The sequence below is a fragment of the Panonychus citri genome, unplaced genomic scaffold (genome assembly GCF_014898815.1).
Source record: "Panonychus citri isolate SS breed McGregor unplaced genomic scaffold, ASM1489881v1 Contig00033, whole genome shotgun sequence".
In the NCBI taxonomy this organism is placed as follows: Eukaryota; Metazoa; Arthropoda; class Arachnida; order Trombidiformes; family Tetranychidae; genus Panonychus; species Panonychus citri.
The window spans coordinates 702,320-722,052 of NW_026515438.1; the positions used below are offsets into that span (position 1 = coordinate 702,320).

General features: G+C 31.2%; 2 protein-coding genes, 1 long non-coding RNA gene and 1 pseudogene across 7 annotated transcripts; 1 reads left to right on the forward strand and 3 right to left on the reverse strand.

Moving 5' to 3' along the window:
* Nucleotides 1-89: 89 nt before the first annotated feature.
* Nucleotides 90-1,626, reverse strand: LOC128397588 (uncharacterized). The gene is given in 3 exon segments (XM_053358327.1): nt 90-631; nt 750-993; nt 996-1,626. Coding segments are annotated over 3 exon segments (1,323 nt in total). The 3' UTR covers nt 90-183.
* LOC128397591 (UPF0545 protein C22orf39 homolog) lies at nt 1,563-3,110 on the reverse strand. The gene is made up of 4 exons (XM_053358329.1): nt 2,971-3,110; nt 2,651-2,869; nt 2,413-2,577; nt 1,563-1,959 (listed from the first exon to the last, which is right to left on the reverse strand). Exons 2-4 carry the CDS (start codon nt 2,744-2,746, stop codon nt 1,762-1,764), a joined length of 459 nt encoding a protein of 152 aa, XP_053214304.1. The 5' UTR covers nt 2,747-2,869; nt 2,971-3,110; the 3' UTR covers nt 1,563-1,761.
* A 6,068-nt stretch (nt 3,111-9,178) lies between these two features.
* LOC128397454 (uncharacterized) lies at nt 9,179-19,423 on the reverse strand (annotated as a pseudogene).
* Nucleotides 15,359-19,687, forward strand: LOC128397455 (uncharacterized). 5 transcript variants are annotated; one of them, XR_008326949.1, is made up of 7 exons: nt 15,359-15,494; nt 15,699-16,004; nt 16,117-17,166; nt 17,386-17,675; nt 17,820-17,995; nt 18,237-18,569; nt 19,434-19,682. It is a non-coding gene; the product is annotated as an uncharacterized LOC128397455 (long non-coding RNA). The 5 variants fall into 5 exon arrangements; XR_008326948.1 differs by having other exon boundaries at nt 16,642-17,166; nt 19,434-19,670; XR_008326950.1 differs by having other exon boundaries at nt 15,699-17,122; nt 19,434-19,687.
* Nucleotides 19,688-19,733: the final 46 nt, after the last annotated feature.

Here is a 19,733-nt window from a genome sequence, read left to right on the forward strand (position 1 = left end):
TAACTTTTTGTTGGTCATTTAAATGATTTGACAATCTATTCCAAATATTCAATCTAAATTCTCGAAAAGTTATGATATTGACTCAATGGTTAAGCGTTTTTATCAATTGAGTTTTTTTTCTTGTCTTTCATTAGATAAAATTTTAATCTTCTTTTTAATCTCGTTGATTGTTGATCGATCTGTTCAACTTGTTACATTCAATTCTTTCCTGAACATGTTCCCCTTCACATCCATGGCCACAATATAAGCATCGTCCGGAAATATTTCAAGTTTAACCCATTTACTGGCCAAGAAAAATTCTCGAAATCTTTTGATTACTCCATTGGCTCCTCGATACTCGATCACTTGAACTCCATAACGTGACCTTAAAGTGGAATCGCTTAATTTAAATGCATCTCTTGATTCTGGAAAATTATTGAACCATTTGTGGCTCGTTAAAATTAAAGCCGATGATCTGTCCCACCATTTGTTTGATGCCGTCTCTTCACCAGGCTTAACTAAATAAAATCTATCGATATCCGGATAATGAGAAGACATCATTCCAGTTGAACTATGACCCAAATCGAAAATGTGTCCCAACTCATGGACACAAGCTCCTAATGTCGTCGCATAGCAGCCAGAATAAGTTCCTCTGCGAATGCGAATGACCAGCAATCGGATGTGAAAAGTCAAACAATCGAAAACAAAAATTAGGAAAATAATGTTTGCTTGTTAATTGTTGGAAATTTTCAATCTATTACAATATTTACCTGTTTCCACTGTCGTCCATCAAAATGGTTCGATCAATCAATCGGTTATCGGTGAAACATTCGACAATTTGATCGATCCTATTGGGCCAAGCGTAAAGGCAAGAAGTCGATAAAAGGGCCAACCCACCGCCTCCAAGAGCGACATAGCCTCGAGTCATTTTACGAATATCAAGTGTTGTTAGACTGTTTTCCGTTCGACCAGAACCTGGTTCACAGACATATCGAGAAAATGAGCAAAAGCCAAATACTTGCAATTAACATTAGACAATTTAGATGACAAGATACAATCGGCCACCAAATCCCATAATTGTTGTTGATCCATTGACCACAATTCTTTGTATGTTTGCTCAAGGGTAAAAGTGTAGACCATTGGTTGACCATTTTCATCAAGTTCCACTTGGAATGTATGATGAGCGGGAACAGTTTCGCCGAAAAATGTTTGCATCATTAGAACTGCGAGTGAAATTTTTTCCTTAGCCGATCGAAGGGAATTATCATCACCAGGAGTCGATTGGAAACAACCCTTTTCAAAGACTTCACCCCATTCATCGCGACAGATCAAATAAACTACTCGAAGACACCGTTGATTCTCCGTTTGTGGTTTGTAATTAATCTCAAATTCAACGGAAACTGGTAAAATTGTTTCTCCGTTAACTGTTATCGTATTTGGACCCTCTCGCAATGGAGCAAAACATTTAAAAGCAGAATCAATGATCGGCCAAGCAAATGAAACTCCATCATCGCGAACCAAAGTGACAACTTCACTATCGGCACCCAATATGTTTCCACTGATAATCGCCAATGAATGATGAATTGTCATTCGATCTCGAATTTTATTTAACTTAATTGCAGATTTATCTGCACGACGAAGGGTCATTTTAGCTTCTCGGTGACAACAATGTGAACCGAGGCTTTGTCTATCTTCACTAATCGAATTAATTTTGATTAATTGATCAATTCTCTTTTCTATTCTCTAAAAATTTACAATATTATTCGAAAAAATTATCGATTATTAGTTTTTATTTTTTTCTTCCTCCAGTATTTCCATGTACTTTTTCAATCGAGATTCTTTGGTCCTCTCGTTCCACCAGTCAGGAAGTTTTCTATTCCAATTGGGCGGAGGTTCAGTTCGTGATTCCCAAATATCATTTCTTTCAGAATTGACAACAAATTTAGTTATCCTTTTGTTTTCACTATCAATCACTTTTTGCTATAAAGAGAAAAGGAGAGAAACAAAATTAGAAAAACAATTTAAACATTATCACAATTGAAGAATCACAATCAAGTTAAACTAAGCTCGTTCTTCTTAATTGTCACACCTATGATTCAGTTACAAACCAAATAAATAGTCTGATAACCATTAAAACAGAATATCAAAAGCTCATGTTCAATAAAATACATTAATCAGCTGAGAGAGAGAGAGAAAGAGGAAACCAGGTTAGTCTGGTGTAAATAGATTAAGAGTTAATCTAAATTGTATAATCACTTAATTACATTAACATGAGCTGTTAATAGGAGTAATTGTTACTGGTCAACTGAACACTGGTCAATAGCAATAAAACAAATTAATAAACATTAAAAGCTAATGTTTGACTTGAATCAATAAGATTTAAGGTTAATACAAGAAAATAACAATCGGCAATTAGCAATTAACCAAACTGACCATCAGTTGCTCATCGCCTGTATTACGAAAGCCCAGACAATTCTTGTAATCTCTTGACCATTGATCACAATCTAATCCTTTACCATAGATAAATTTCTGGTTAAATCGTTGGAAAAAATTTTTACAATTTCTATTTTCCTCTTGATACCATTCACATGGACGAACCTAATTGTTGATGAAAAGGTAATAAAGGAAAACAAATTAGTTGACATGTGACAATTAGTAAATCAAAACTTACCTTCCAAGCTTCAGGATTATCACTTCTGTAATTGCTGATCAATATTTCACCTTGATAATCATCAAAAGCTTCACCACCTAAATATTTTTTAAACATTTCCAATTCACTTTGATTTAGATGTTAACAATTAGAGAAACAAATAAAGTAAATCTATTGATTTATTTGTACTTCTTTTCCAAATCACAAATCAATCCAATTACTTAAATTAAATCAATTATTCTGTTAACAATGAAACGAAAACTGATTATAATAAGTGGACAATTGATTAATCACAATTAGAATTGTTTTCTTCAATTAAGTAAACAAGAAAATCATGTTACCTTGTGAACATATGATTCGTTATGGGGAAAGAATAGAAATTACTTAAAGAGATAGAAAAGAAAATTGAAAACTAAACTAATCCAATTGTCGAGAATTTAATTGTTGAGATAAATTCAATTTTCAATCAGTAGCAGTTAAGAATTAAAATTAGTTAATTGTTGAAGAGAAAAACAAAAAAAGTAAACAATCAAAATCCAAAGGAATATATCGATGTCCGAGTATCGATTAATCGAATTGGAAGAAGAAAAAAAAATTCGATCAATAATTTTGTTCCTTTCTACAGAAAACAGTCTGTAGAAAGATAATCAAATTAAGGTAACAATTAAACGGTAATTAAAATGAAGCCACTTAATCAGGGCTACTAAATGATACCTAATTTACTCTCAAAGTGATTAATTAATCATCGAGCAATTAGGAAAACCTGCAAATCGAAAAGAAGATTTTTTTTCCAACAATTAAGAAGAAAAAAACATCCCAATCAATTTAATTACGATTTTCATCAACCAAGATAATCACAATTCTAATCTAATCTCATTCTCTACAAACAATTAATTCCACTAAATCCAATCAATTAGAAACAAATTGTAACAATTAGAAAATGTTGATTCGATTTTAATGAGAAGAAGAAAAAAAATTCTAATCACAATTAGAATTGAATTAATCATATTCACTATTTTTTCACTCTCTTTCTCTTAATTATTATAGTTAATCACTTAATCCTTTACAATAATATTATTACAATAAACTAATTCCCTGTCAACCAAAAACTGAAAACAAATATAAAAAAAGTACAATTTTGATATAATGTAATTAAAGTAAATCATATGTGTAACATGTTGTTACATTTAATTGTTGATCAAAGTGAAATTGACTCTCTAATGAATTAAAAAGAAATGGTTGCAATTAATCAAGAGAGACATTGGATAGATGATTTAACCAAAAGGAATCTAATTAAATTCAGTAAATCATATTAATCATGAACTGAGATAAAAGTAATTAGAGAATCATGAAAACCAATGGAAGAAAAAAAAACTTCAACTTTTGAGAGAATTTTTTGTTTTCTATTCTGGTGTAATAATTTTTATCGAAATGATATCAACGATAATTTTTCACCAATTCCAAGAGTTGCAAGTTCTCAGTAGAATAATTTATTTGGGTGAAATGAATAAGAAGAAAATTTTATATCTCAGAATAAAAAGTTCACTGGAGTCGAATTAATTTTCGAAACAAAAAAAAAGTTTTCTCTTCATTCAAATTCCCAATGGAAACTTAATGATGATGATGATGATCTTTTTTGCATCTTCATCATTATCATCTTCATCTTCCGCTTGGTAACTGTTTATGGTCATCGATTGGATTGATAAGTAAATCGTAAATTATGCAAATTAGATTGTTGATTGTGTAAGAGCAGAAAACAAATTGATCGAGAAAAAAATCGTTCGCATTTCCTCAAGTGAGAAATTTAAATTGTTCAATTGTTAATATTTCCTTTGAGATGTAACTAAAAAATCACCAATTTGAATCATCTTCAGTTTTTGATTAACTTAAGAAAATGAAAGTTGATCATTTTTCCCTTAATATCAATATAATCAAAAGTAATCATCATAATCAAATAGTGAATTTAAATTGTCAACCAATTCAAATGTAAAGCACACAAATTGTTGTCCCAATCAAGTCAACAATCAACTGATTAAGATGATGGTGAGATATTGATTTTTTTGCTCTCTAAAACTTTCAACTGATTCTGTACTTTTTACTTGATTTAATTGGTGATGATTTTTTTTAAGTATCATAATTAATTTGATTTGATTTCCTTTGGGACTTAATGATGAATTAGGAATTGCGTGTAATTATGATTCGCTTATTATATTTGATTTTTTTTCTTTCCCTCTGATTACTCAGTTTGGACTTGGAAAAAGAGATTGAATTTGTGAATGTCATGAGTAATGGAAAGTATAATAATGAGCTCAGATTATTATATTCGAAAAAAGGTTGTTCGATAAATGGAATTTTATAAAAGAGAAGAGGAAGAAGAAGAAGATGAAAACTGAAGGATGAAGATGAAGAAGAAACATGGAAGTGAAGGTGGAAATCGAAATAGGCTATGTGATGAAAAGAAGAAGAAGATGATGATGATGATGGAGAATTGAAAAGCCCAAGAGGTCAAGGTTAAAGAATTACTGGAATTGAAACTATGAGAAGCTCATCCAGGGAATTGAGGTTAAACTTTAGACTTTCATGAAAATTTTCAGTTGCAATTTTCACCAGAATTTTATCTTTATAATCCTTTTCTTTTGCTCTATTTAAAAGTGACTTGTAATTTTGCTTCCAACGAATCATTGATTTAAATTGTTGAACAACAAACGTTCCACTTTCTATCTAAGCTTAATCTCTCCACAGGCTTTAATCCCTAAACTAAACAATCAACTATAAGATGGAATCCATGATGTCCAGTGTGGAAATGTATTAACAACAGGAAGATGATTGATTGGTCAAGAAAATTTGAAACAAATGGTATACTCACCATTGGGAGATCAGTCAAGTTCAGGCTCTTTTTTTTTGTTTACCAGAATAAAACATGATACAGTTTCTTTGTATACAAAGAAAGGTGAGACTCTGATGAGATTTATCATCGTAATCACCATGAAAATTATATCAAACTGACCTTGTCATCGAGATGAATGTAGTAGCGATCCCAAAAAACTGACCAGTATCTATTTACTGGTCAATATTTTGGTTCCAACAAAAGGTGAACAACAAAAAATTGGATAATAAAAACACAAAGAAAAAGTTATCATAACCATTGAAGAAACACTTTCATTTGAAATAATCAACTGATCATTTAACTCAATTGTCATTTGATTGATGATGAAAGTTACAAGTATCAAGGAAAATGTCAATCAATTTAAATCACAATCATAATTTGACAATTTAGGATTCACAAATTGTGAAAATAAACTTATCTCTTTTAAATAATTGACTCAATTGTTGACAATCAATTTCAATCAAGAAACGAGAGTCATTAACCCATTGCATTGAATAAGAAGATTTGAAAAATCATTATTACAATCAATATTTTTGCATGGAAACAATTAACTTGATTGTTGACAAGTATTAAAAGAGCCATTCAATCAATATTACAATCATTTCAAAATCAAACAATTAACTTTGATTTAAACCGGGAAACCAATTACCTAATCGATAATCAATTATTTTCGAGGTGATTTATTATAATAAAGATACAATTATTTACATCTATTCAAATACAAATCATTGATTAATTGATTGATTATCTGATAAACAAACAATTAACATCAATGGACAAATCAATTGACTTTGTTTTTAGATCAAAAATCAATTGAAAGGAAAACTTTTTGTTCAAAAGTGAAATTTTCATCATTAACTTAATCAGAATCATTAATCTGAAACAATAACAATTTAAAAAGCTAAATTGTTACAACTGGATTAAGATATTATTTTGATATAAATTTGTGTTGTTCACAATTTACCGTTACTCTTATCGTTGGTTAATCAATTTGATGATTAACTAAATTAGTGCATTAGTCCAATTCCCTGGATTAATCTTTATTAGTGACCATTGGTAATAATGACCAATGTTAAGGTGTTTTCATTGTATAAATATATTAACATTGAAACTTTGAAATAACCTGAATTAAGTTAATTACATTTTCTGATTAGCAAAAAAAAACAAAGTTGGTAAATTAGATGAACAAGAAAAACAATAACAATCAATTGAACTCAAAGGTATTGATGATTAAAAACACCAAGGGATACAAATAATAGATCTCAGTGTGTTTAAGATAATCAGTTAATTAAGATAATAGATCAAAATTGATTGTGAAAGTGAATCAAGTTTTCCCATTGGAACCATGGAAACAAACAAGACGAGGAAGATAAAGATGAAGATGAAGATGAAGATAAAGATGATTGTTAACTTGGTCAAGGTGGAAAAACAATATACTGGACATTAGAAACTGTCCAGTTTTCCTTGGCTATTGTTTACCATTTAGAACCAGAAAAGTTGATTAATCTCAAATTCTCATATCTTAATCTTGATAACATTAAATCGTTAATCATTTGAGACATACAGTTTAATTTAATCTCCATGTTATCACGAGTATTGATTAACTTGATTGATCAGCTGACCAAAAAATAGTTACTCTTATGTTGGTAAATTATTTGTATTAATAATTAACTTTCCTTGGTCCATTGTGAGATTATCACTAAGATTTTAATCTGATTGGAGATTTGCTTAATTGTTATTGGGAATTTTTTTAATTCCTCAGGATAATTTAACAACAATTTCCTCTCGTTGATTGATAAAATTTGATGATTAAGATTGGGAAGATAATGTGATAATCGATGATTAAATTGTATCGATAACCATGAGTTAGAGGAAACGGAAACATGGGATAGTTTCATCAGGAAAATTGATTCAAGAATCGAGAATCAATGAATAATCAGCTGAATCTGTTAATGATTATTAATCAATTATCACAGTGTTTAAATTGTTTCATCAAATAAATTGTCCACTTGGTATTGATTAATTTGCTTTATCAACACTGAAACTCAATCAATTACAAAGTGAAACGAAAGCTTTTACATTTCATTAATTTGAACAATAATCGAATCAAATTAAATTAAATTGTAACATTTAATTTCTTTTGGATTGAGAAGCGAAAAATGGATTTCAAATTTGAGGAATGATTTTTTGATTGGGATTTTAATTTAATCAGATTAGAATTGATTGTCAGCCATGATTGATCCGAATGGAACAATTGAAAATAATCAAATTCATCTCATGTATTGAGGATGATGTTGATTAAATTTTCTGGTTTTCTCATTGATTCCTTCACATTGATTGTTATTGTTTCACTTTGATAAATCAATTTCTGCTTCCATCATGATCATTGCTTGTAACCTTCTGGTAAAAGTCTGGTTCATGGTTCATGGTGATAACCAGATCCCAGTTCAATCTAATATCAAGGGAAAACGATGCCAAACTGAACCCTCAGGCTAAACTCAGAACCAGAATTGTGAATGATTGATATTTTCATTCATCTAACAAAACTTTTTTGTTTTTTTCCTCTTCAAGAAACACTGAATTGATCATCATCTTAATCTTGTGGTTTTTGTATTCACCATGATGAATAAAGATAAACATGAATCTTAATTCATCTCCACACATCTAATTTGATATCGATTCAAATGATAATAGGATGAAGATAAACATGAAATTATTAGATCAATTTCCTTACTGAGTAATTTTCTAACTCATATCCACACCCTTTAGGAGAACTTATCATCATCATCTTCATCTTTCTCCTCCTTTTTTCTCACATTCGATTCATTTGATTCTTGAACGAACTTTTTTTCCAAAATTTTCTTCTCTCAAATTCTAACTTACCTTTTATCTAATTCTTTGAAAATTCCATCCAAATATCTTCATCATCTTTCTATCTTCCCATTTACATTACATTCTCATCTTTCTCTCTCACTCTCTCTTCCAATGGTTATCGTTTTTACTCAACAATCTGATGAGCAAACTCAATTTTTATTATCATGAATAGATGAATGTTCATGATGTTCATTGAGAATTGATGGAAACTTGATTTCGCTTCATTCTCTTTTCATTGAAACTTTTTCTCCCTTCAAAAAAGAGAGAGAGAGAGATGATGGAGAGAGAGTTTTCTTTTCCATCATCAAGGTGAATCAGATAAGATGATAATGATGATGGAATAATAATAATATAAAAAAGATCCAACATGAACATTGTGTGAAAAAAATTCCACTTCCATTCAACTGAACAGAATAATTTTCGATATTCAAAGAGATTGTTTTCTCAACTGATATAATTTTCCATCCAATTAGTTTTTTAATTCACTTTTTCCACCTTCCCTTTCCCACTTCGTTCCTGAATACTGATCATCAATTTAATTGTTCGAACCTGATTAACATGTTACATGAGAGAAAACATCACAAAAAAGAGACAATTTGATGTAAAGCAGAATAGAAAAAAGGAAAGAAAAAAAAACATCGAACCTGAACTTTCATACTCTTCTTGTCGAGTATCATGTTAATGATGGAATCAAGATTCACGATCTAAGAATTGAAGTTAATTGTCAATTAATTGATGTAAAAATATTCATAAACTAATAGTAAATTGAGTGAACATTTAATATGCTTCGATTGTTTAATTGTAGATGTTAATAGGTAGAAAAGAAGCATTTTATTTAGACAATTACCTCCCAATTCTGTGGGAGTTTTTTATTGTTATTGTTTTAAAGTACAATTATACCATGGGATGATCATCATGTTAATGGAACTGAAAGGATAAGAATGGGAGAGAGAGAGATGATGATGGAGGAAGAAAAAAACTGGGAGGGTTAGTGTGAACATTTGGAAGATGTGACATGATACTCAGATGAAATTAAAGCGTGAATACAATGATTATGGAATTGGGGATTGGTCGATAGACCTGTGGATAAGATTCCATTGGAAGATAGCAGAGAGAATTGTGGTTTATTGGTGGAGAAAAAGGTAATGAGAATTGGGAGTGATCCACCGTGATGATAATGATGATAAGAAAGAGGAAGAGGATGGGCTCTTTTTTAGATATCAATGAGAGTGGAAAGTAAGCAAGGGTGAAATGAAAACTTCTCCATGGAATTGAGTATTAGGGTGTAGGTACTGGTTCCATCAATTGTATTTCAGTTAATGATGAGAAAAATTCTGGAACAGAGATGATGATGATGAGAATGAGGTGAAAAGGGTTTCATGAGTTTTTCCATAATAATGTATATACAGTTGACATATCATGATGATGATGGAAGAGTGAATAATGAAAATGATCAAAACTGTTGAGAGAGATAATATTAACCATGGACTTTCATGTGATCTTTCAACTTTTCTTTCTTTAAGGTCGATCTTATTATCAAGATGATTATTGTGAGTGGTGATGCTTTGGAATGTTCAATAAATGAGATCATCTTATTAATAATGTTGGTAAAGATGAAGGAGAAAGTTACAAGAGAGAGAGAGAAGGAGAATTGTCATGTTTCCATGTCGATCAAGTTTGGTTATTGTCAATGGAAGGACAAAGAAAGAGAAAATTATAATAAAGCTTATTGGAGAGAAAAGGCCGAGGAAGAGAGGAAGATGATGAAAACAATGGAATAATAATAATATACGAAAAAGAAGCTCAATGAAAAGCTGAATCAGCTTCTAGCTTTGGTAAAGAAACATTGATATCCATTAGAATGATGGTAATGGTTTCTTCAGATTCCTGAGATGTTTGGAAGTCTCTCAGCTCCCATTTATCTTCCAATACTCTCTCTCTCTCTTTACTCTTTCAACCCTCTTCCTCCTTCTCTAACCATCAAAGTCTTTGTAAGGGTTAGTTTTAGATTCTAGAATTGGCTTGGAACGTGCTCTGTAAACGTTATATAATAGTTTATCTCTATGTGGTGGTAGTTGATACGGAATGTGAATCAACAATATACCATCAATCTCCTCTTTCATCATCCACCTTCATCACCTCCTCTGACTCTCTCTCCATCTTTGTCATCTTTTTCCTCTGAAAATCTGATCATCTTCCTCTAGCTGAGACTTTTGTTTTCCTCGATATTTATTACACATAAATATAATATAATATTTATATAAATATAATGTAACCTTGTTTACTGTTTAATTCTCAATCTTTTTTGCTTTATTTGCTTCTTTGCATCTTGATCATCATTATCCTTCATCATCTTCAATACATTATTACTATTTATCATACGTTTTCATTATATTATCTCCATGTAGACCATTTTATTGGATTTATCATTTGCCTGGTTGATCTTTAACATCTTATTGAGATAAACCATTGATTTTTAGATAGAGGAGAGAGAGAGAGAGAGAAGAGGTTTTCATCTTTTACCATGTGAACTTGTCTCTGTGTTTTGTAGATCTGATGATGATTATGACTAAAAGATGAAAAACAGAGGATTGAGATGAGAGAGAGAAAGTAGAAAGGATTAGATAATCACCTCGATCATTTATAATGAAAGTGAATTGGAAACTTAAGGTTGACATGCAATATGTTTGGATAAATGAACAGAGGGAATTGTTATTTAAACAAGGATGATGATGAAAAGGAGGATAAATTATATAAAATTGAATCAGGGTGAAAGGAATAGGAAACTTCAGATTGGGCGAGTCTTGAGGTATTCGGGTTTGGATCAATTTTTGGTGGAGATGAAACTTTGATGATGGTGAAGGAAGAAGATAACTGAACCGAAGTAGAGGAATAATTGAAAGATGAAAGAGAGACAGAGAAAGAAAAGAAGAGAAAGAGAAGAAAGAAAATAAGGGAACAAAAGGATGATGAGGATGGAGAAAAATGTGAAGAAGAATAAAAGAGCTGAAGTGAAGAAAAAAATCTTCAGGCTTAGAGAATAGAAGGTAAGTGACAGAATTAGAAAAGTAAATCGGAGACTTTCGAAAGCATAGTGAAGGTTTTTCTCTTTCTCTCCATTGGACTTACATAGGAAAAAGAAAATAAGATAAAAGAGGAAAGAAGGTAAATCCATCTTGAAATAGCCATTTTCTATTGGAATATATCCTTTCCTTTCTCAGTTCCAATTCCAATTCCACTTTCACTATCACATTCCAATTCAATGTAACCAAGATTGACCAATAAAGCTCCAAGGTAACAGTTACCATTAAATGTGATCCACTTTTCCAAATGCTTGACACTTTCTTTTCCTGAATAAACAATGTTGCTTTTCATATTACACCATAATCAATGTTTCCTCAACATGATTCACCAAAAAACTCGAATAATAATTCAGAGAGATTGAAAAAAGGATCCATTTTCTTTAAGTTCTTGAAGGCGATGCTGTTTTTTCATCTTCTCCAGCAGAGTTACTTTGCAAGATGGAGTAACAAAAAAAATCCATGAATCGGGTTAGATTAATTTCTCAGTGGAAAAATGTTGTGATGATTAAGAAGTTTCTGAGTAGGTGGGAGGGTGAGTGTGTATGTGTGTATGTCCAGTTAATCTGGTTATCTATTTGTCCAAATAATCAGACTGATGATAAAATATCTTCAGTAAATATGAAGCTCAAGAAACAAGAGGAACCATAAAACGTTTACTATGTAAGTACAGAGAGAGAGAGAGAGATGAGGATGGGGATGAGTTTGAAAAAGAAGAGAAAATTTCATGATATATATTTTTCCATCGCCATTTACATTGATTTAATTCAATCAAACACCAATTGGTAAACACTTTCTCTCTCAATATTGATCAACAGTAATTTCTGTTCACTAGAAATTTTATTCTTCTCTATTGACCATTACCATGGTCACTCATCAGATTCATGATATATATTTGTAATCAGATGAATATCCAGTAGACGAGAAAAAAAAGAACCAGAAAACGATGAAAATAAATCGAGAGTAATTGAGACGAAACATAAATGATGATGATGGTGATTAAAGTAGACAATGATGAAGACAATATAACTTTGAATCGGTTGATAACCATGGACATATTAACATGGAGAACATGGTGAAAATGGTGATAATCGCCGATAGTTAAAGATGAATCATTGAAAAGATACCAGAATATGAACCAGAAAGGGAAAATAATGGTAATTTAGATGAGAAGATGGGGAAAAAGAAAACATTGTTTGGGCTCTTTTGTGAGACAGAATTTGATGAGAAAAGGAAAAAAAATAGTTACTCAACCATTGATTCAATTGATTCTGATCAATTCCATGCCGATATCCAATCAATCATTTATTGGATTACGATTATCTGAGTATATTGTCTTTATCTTCCCAATTCACATCACCGATCCCATTGGAAACATTGTATCACTTTCCATGTTTACATCATTGATGAACAATTCTGTTTACCTTTATTAGTCTTCTCGATGCTGAATCTTTGCAACTTTTTTTCATGGTAAATTCATGATATGAGAGATGATCATCATCACGATTAACAGATTATTAATCCATAGACCATGAGTTTAAGGTGAGTTTCCAACTTTTCATGGGATTTTTTTTCTCGATTAAATTTCATCTGATTTGTTTTCCATTTGCGTAAATATATATTCATATATATTTGTAGATATTTATATTTGGTGAAGATGATTATGATTATAATACACTGATGGATTAGATTACAAAGATTTAAGATGCTAATTAAAGATGATCGACCATTGAAATTGTTTAATGATGAAAATAATGATGATAATGATTAGGTTTTTGATATAACAATGTCAATGGATTGTGATGTCCATGTATTTATATATAAGGGTAACTTGAGACCACTTTGTGAATCCAAGATGTTATTTGAGCTTTAGATAAGATTAAGATTAAAATTAATCACCGATAAATGATAATCCATCCGAGGAGAAGATTATTTAACTTTATTACCAGCTGATTGAGAGAAATCAACTTGTACCTCCAATTATAAGTGAGAAATTATTATTATTACTTTTTGGATTGGAATCAATTCACTTGTGTCAATCAATTGATTGATAGAATAAGAAATTATCTTCTCACTTAATCCAATAATTAATCTCCATTTAATTGTGTAGAGAAAAAGGCAAATCATTGGGAGAGAGAGAGAGATGAGAGACAATTATTATGATAATCGAATTCATTTCTCACTTTCGATCTCGATATTAACGGTAATCTTTTTCTCTCTAATCATTTAATCTAATCTCTTTAATCCTTTTTTTTCATCTCTCTTTTTACAGTTAATCATCACCTCCATTATCACCATTAGATTTACCATTGTCATCATCATCATTTTTACCATTAAATTGGTTCATTGTAACACTTTTATCATCTGATGAACCTTTTCGATCCGTTGATTGTTGTGTTGATTGTTGAACATTTGATGAATTCATTTTATTCATTTTATCCACACTTTGGCAACTATTAACATCCTGATTGTTACAATTATCATCATTAATTGTTGTATCACTTTCCTCTTGATTACCAAGGGATCCAAGACCATCATCAACATCATCATTAGTCCCAATTAGATGATCACTTTTTGTTGTTTCCTTTTTTTTACTTTTTAAATTATAATTTGGTGAATTAGTTAAACAATTTGGATCATTTAGATTACCATTGATTATGTTACTCTCAATTACCGTTAAATCATCTCTAAGATTACAATCCATGTTAATACCGTTAATTTGATGGCAACCAATTATTTGACATTCTAGTAGATCAAGGTGACCATGACAATGACCTTGACAATGGCCAATTGGACAATTATCATCACCATAAGGGACAATGGTATCGGAAAGTGTTGGATGAATGGGATGATGATGATGATTACGAGCATGTTGACCTGGAGACGATGAGGTCGATGCACATTTAACCATTCCATCACAATCGATAACCGAATCATCAACGGAAAGTGGACATTTAATCCCATTGGCATCAATTGGTCCCATTGGTACCACACCGATACCCTGACCATGGATTAAATGATCACCATAATAAGGTTTAAGGGTTGGCCTTATGTGACCTCTTTCCGTTAAATCTTCTTCACTATCTTCTCGTTTTCTTATATACCAATAACGAGAAGGACAAAAATGACGAAAATATTTGCCAACACAATTACCACAATAGTGACCATTGATAAAGAACCACCATCACCCGATGAACCAGAATTTCCACCCTCCCTCGATTTGGACGAAGATCATTCCCCGTTAGACCAACATCATCAAGACCATCAAGATCTTCACCGTCATCGTCTTTATATATTTTAAGGACACATCTCTCTTTATCGGTATCCCATCGGTAACCATAAGCACAAGCACTGTCATTATTTGGTTTACACAAACTTCCCGGATAAATGGCATCCCAATGGGAACCTTTTGGACATTTACACCGTCCTCCTGTACACACTAACTGATCTCGAGAACAGTCATCTGAAGATCGACATTTTGACCCATATAAACGCTGTGGACTACAAGTATCATCTAGCGAATCGTAAATGTAGCCATAAACACATTCACAAATGCTACTTTTACGATTACAAAAGGAGTGAAAATTTTCCTTGGTACAATCACGATCGGTATTGCACCAAGAACCGATGGTTCGTTTAACACAAGTACCATTATTGGTATCAAATTGATGACCCAAACGACAGCGACATTTACCTTCAGGCCAATCACTTAACTGAAAACCAACATTATGACCACCAGAATGATCATATTCAGTTCCAAGTATGTAACAAGCGGCATTAAAAGTTTCATTACATTGTCTTGAAGTGTAACAAGTCTCATTTATACCAACATATCGAAGACAATATTTAAATAATCTTATCGGATAATCTGGCTTACAATGACACCGAGACGATTCCAGGTCACAATAAGAACCAACGGAATCTTCACATCCAACAGTTGGATATTTTTCAAAATCACAGGGAATCGGTGCCGATGAAAATATCATCGTTTTAGTGACGATTGTCCTAATTAATAGAAAAATAAGTAAAACACAACATTTGATTGACATGTTCTCTTCCTTTTCCTTGATCTTTTCACAAATGTCCACTTTAATGTCCACTCACTGTTGTCGAGAAAAGGAAAACTTTCCCAATCTTCTTGTTTGTACTATCACAACAAATTGATCAAAATCGATGATTGAGAATTGATTACTTTTTCTCCTTCCTTTTTCCCCTTCCCTGTTATTAGATTCAAATACAAGGTTCGATGATGAACTGGAATGGATTCCACCCAATAACGAACTGAGAAAGAGAGAGAAAAAAAATGTTTCGATCATTTTCTGTTTCCTGGTTGATGATCAAAGAACCAGAAGAAAATGGAAGGATGTTTATCCTGATGATTTCGATAATGATGCTTATGATGATGATGATTATTCTTTATCACTGAATAACCATTGACGTTTCCAGTTTTCGAAGATGCAGTTTATCAAAAAAAAAAAAATAAAAAAGAAAACACAAAATCCGAAGCCTTAAAATTGAACTTGGGAAATTTTCGGTAATATTTTTCTTCTCGTTACACTTTATCTTAGAGTTTTTTATTATTATCCTTGGAGTTTTACTTTCTCATTTTCGATTTGTTATTTTTTTATTATTATTCCTTCTAATAGGTAATAATAATATCGTTTATGAACACACAAAGCTCATATAAAAAGGCGAGAATAGAATCTGAAATTGTCTGTTTTCTTTAACTGATGGAGATTCACCAAAGAATAACTCATGAAATTACTGATGAAGAAGATGAGAAGATGATTATGAGGATGATAATGATGGAAGATAATTTTCACTCTTGTGTCAATTCCTCGAGGATCTATTCAGTTCTAATCATTCAAACTGTTATTTTTTCTTCTTCTCTTTTTTACCTTTTCCCCTGTTTAGTTTATTTCATCAACGAAATGAAGATGAACACATCTTCTTCCATTTATCATCTTGATTCGCTGTAGGCTAGACTCAGAATTCTGGGAGATAACCTTCACCATCCGCTCTATTTCTCAGTATCTTTTTTCTTCACCTTAATCTTTTTCTTTTTTCTTCTGGTTTTCGACTCTTTATTGATCGTTTTTACTATATACCTTTTCTTTTTATTCCCAAACTTTTCATCTCTTTACTTATTCTTGCTTCGATTTACCTTCTAGTGTCTTTTCAATCAACCATTCGAAGAACGAGTTAAATCAAAGTCTCAATCCAACTTTTTATTTCCATTACAATTTTCTGTTGAAACAGAAAATAAATAAACACAGTTGATTGAATCGAAGATGATATAATATAATAAATCTACTTGTAAATATAAATGATATTCTCAACATGGATTATCAATAGTAACCTAATAGTTATGGAAAACGGAAGAGGAAAAATATTCAAGTTTCTTGACACTCAGAATGAAGACGATGATGATGATGGACAAGTTTTCTAAGAAGAAGGAGAAGAAAAAAGTTCTAATCATGGCAATTGGTTTTCTCTTCTCTGTTCTGAGACTTAGATTATTGGGTGTCAATTATCAAGATTATGTCGACAATCATAATGATGATTATGAGGATCACTTGAATTGACGATAATGATGTTCACCAATTACATTGAAAGGCCATTGAAAAGGTTTAATGTTTGCTCATGAAATCAGTAAGTTTGGTATTTTGGTTACCTAGATTATTATCATTACCAAGGTAAGAAAATTACCTGTGATGTTATTGTTGTTGTTTATTGAGTTACGTGAATTTATCTGAAAGTAGTAAAAGAAAACAACTAATAACATAAGAAATACGAATGAAACTTAACGTGTTCTCGTTTCTTTTTTTCTTCAACAAAAAAAACATAAACAACACTCGATTTTTGGTCTATTAAACTCACCATCGAACTGTGTACATTTCATGAATCGCCATTAGACAAATGATCATGATTCTCAAGAACAACATGAAGATGGAATAATAATAATATTCTAGGGGAAATCCAAGTAAAAAAAGAGGACGAAAAGTAAATTCGTTGAAGATGAATTAAAATGATGAAGAAAAAAGGATGCGATTGATGATCTTGATGAAGATGAAGATAAGGATGAGGATGAGGATGGAAAAGGCTGAAAAGTGGATTCACTTCCTGAAGATTTAAACCTCCTAAGAGGTTATGGTGTACATAAGAAGTAGAAGAATCTATTAACTTTGTTTTTCTTTTCTCTTTTGTAAGTTGATTCTTATTCACTTTCATTCACAAAATTGATACTCAGTTTCAATTCTTTTTTTTTAAATTATCCTTTTGTTTATTTACTATTTTTCCCTCATCAACTTGATATCTGGTTCTTTTACCATTATTATTATTGATAAAGATTGGTGGTTATCTCCTTGATGGTGACTATTTAAATTTCAATGAGAGAAAAAAAAATCTAAATGAATTCGAACCTGAAAATTGAAATATTATCAGGATCTCTTGGCATTCTAATATTAAAGACTTTATGGTTTGGACTGTTGATTATTTTCTCATCTCATGGAAATTAATTATCATGTAAATCAATTGATATTAATTCCAATTCACCTTTTCATCTTTTTTTATTCTCTTCTCTTATTCTTCTTCCTTAATCTTCATCATGCTTCGTTTTTCTCTTTACTGTCATTCTCTTGACAAAACATTTCTCTTCTATTTGTTTCATCTTCTTTCATGATCATTTCTCTCTTTCTCTCTCTGTATTTCATTGTATTCATTTTTTATCTTCTCTTTTTCCATCCTCATCATGATCATCATGTAGCAAGTTCCTGTTCCTCTTGGATGCAAACTCTAATACTTATGGATTGAGTTTCTTGTCTATTATTATGTTTGCCTTGAGAAAGATTATATTGCCAAACGAAGCAAAGCCAAATATGAATTTTGGGCAAAGTGATGAGAAGGCAAAACATTATAATCATAATGTTCATCATCTCGATTGTGTGGAAAGTTATTATAAACATGATGGTAAAGAGATGGATTATCAAGTCAAATTAAGCATCTTCGGGAAACATTACAACGATTAATGTCAGTTCATCATAAACACACATCGTTTCAACACGAATCAAACATCATCATAATCATCATTATGATTCAGGTAAATGTCGAATCGTTAACATGTAACAATAACAACAATACATTTCCCAAGTACCTTGAGGGCAAAGGGTTTATCTTATTGAAATGGATTGAAATTACTATTGGAAGGTCAGTTTTTAGATGATGAAAAAGAAATGGTCACTTACCTTGATTATGAGGAAAAAAGGATGAGGAGGAAAATTTTTGATTCTAATCCATTGAATTAACTATTTCATGTTGTGTAAGAAGATGAGATTGATTTGAAATCTTTAGGATTGTGGATGAATCGAGTAAAATATATTATTAATATATTCTGATGACATGGGAAAGGAAAATCAATTGGTCACAATTGAGGCACATTAGCATGTTACACGTTATATGGAGTAGATTTTAAGATGAACATGAAGATGAAGATGATGACCAATAATATTGAGACACATTGTTACAAGGTAGAAGACATACTGAGATGAGAGGATGAAAAAGAAACTAAAAAAAAGAGAAAGAGAGAAAAAAACAAAATCGAATAAACTGAAACTGTTCAGAACTCAACAGAATTAACAACAAAGATAGAAAGAGAAAGAGACAGAGTTACATTGAGTCTAAGTGTATATTCACAGGCTGTCACTTGGAGTACAGAAAATGTAACATGGTTGTTGTCTTCCTTTTACTTTTCATCTTCTTCATCTTCTTCAGTCTCTTTCTTTACTTTCTATCCTTTTTCTTCCTCTTCTTATTCCACCTTCTCTTGCCTTCTATTCCTTAATTCTCAGCCTCTCCCAATTCGCTCTCTCTCTCTCTCTCTTTCTCTTTCTCGACTTTTCTCTCTTTCGTTTTTATCTCTTATTCTCATGTCTCAGAATTTTTTTATTATTTTCTATTTCAACAGAATTATTATTTTTTTCTTACATAACTGTTATCTACTTCATTCCCACTCCCAACTTGCGCTGTTATCACTCCCACCTCACCTTTACCACCCTCCATGGATCACATCTCCATCTATTGATCCACTTGCAAAGGATTTTGATATAATTTATTCTGGTTCTTGGAAAACATTTCATGGGAAAATTTTTTCTCTCATCAACTATTTAATATTACAATTAGAACTCGAAAAGTTTGAAAAACTATTTTATTCATGAAAGCTCAGCTAATGTTAAATAAGATCGTTTATATTTCTAACTATCCAACA

Excerpts from the sequence above, each read along its gene's own strand:
- LOC128397591 (XM_053358329.1), bottom strand. The coding sequence starts at position 2,746 with ATGTTTAAAAAATATTTAGGTGGTGAAGCTTTTGATGATTATCAAGGT. Across the intron at positions 2,578-2,650 it reads ATAATCCTGAAGCTTGGAAG|GTTCGTCCATGTGAATGGTA; the intron begins GTAAGTTTTGAT and ends ATCAACAATTAG. Across the intron at positions 1,960-2,412 it reads CAGGCGATGAGCAACTGATG|CAAAAAGTGATTGATAGTGA; the intron begins GTCAGTTTGGTT and ends TTCTCTTTATAG.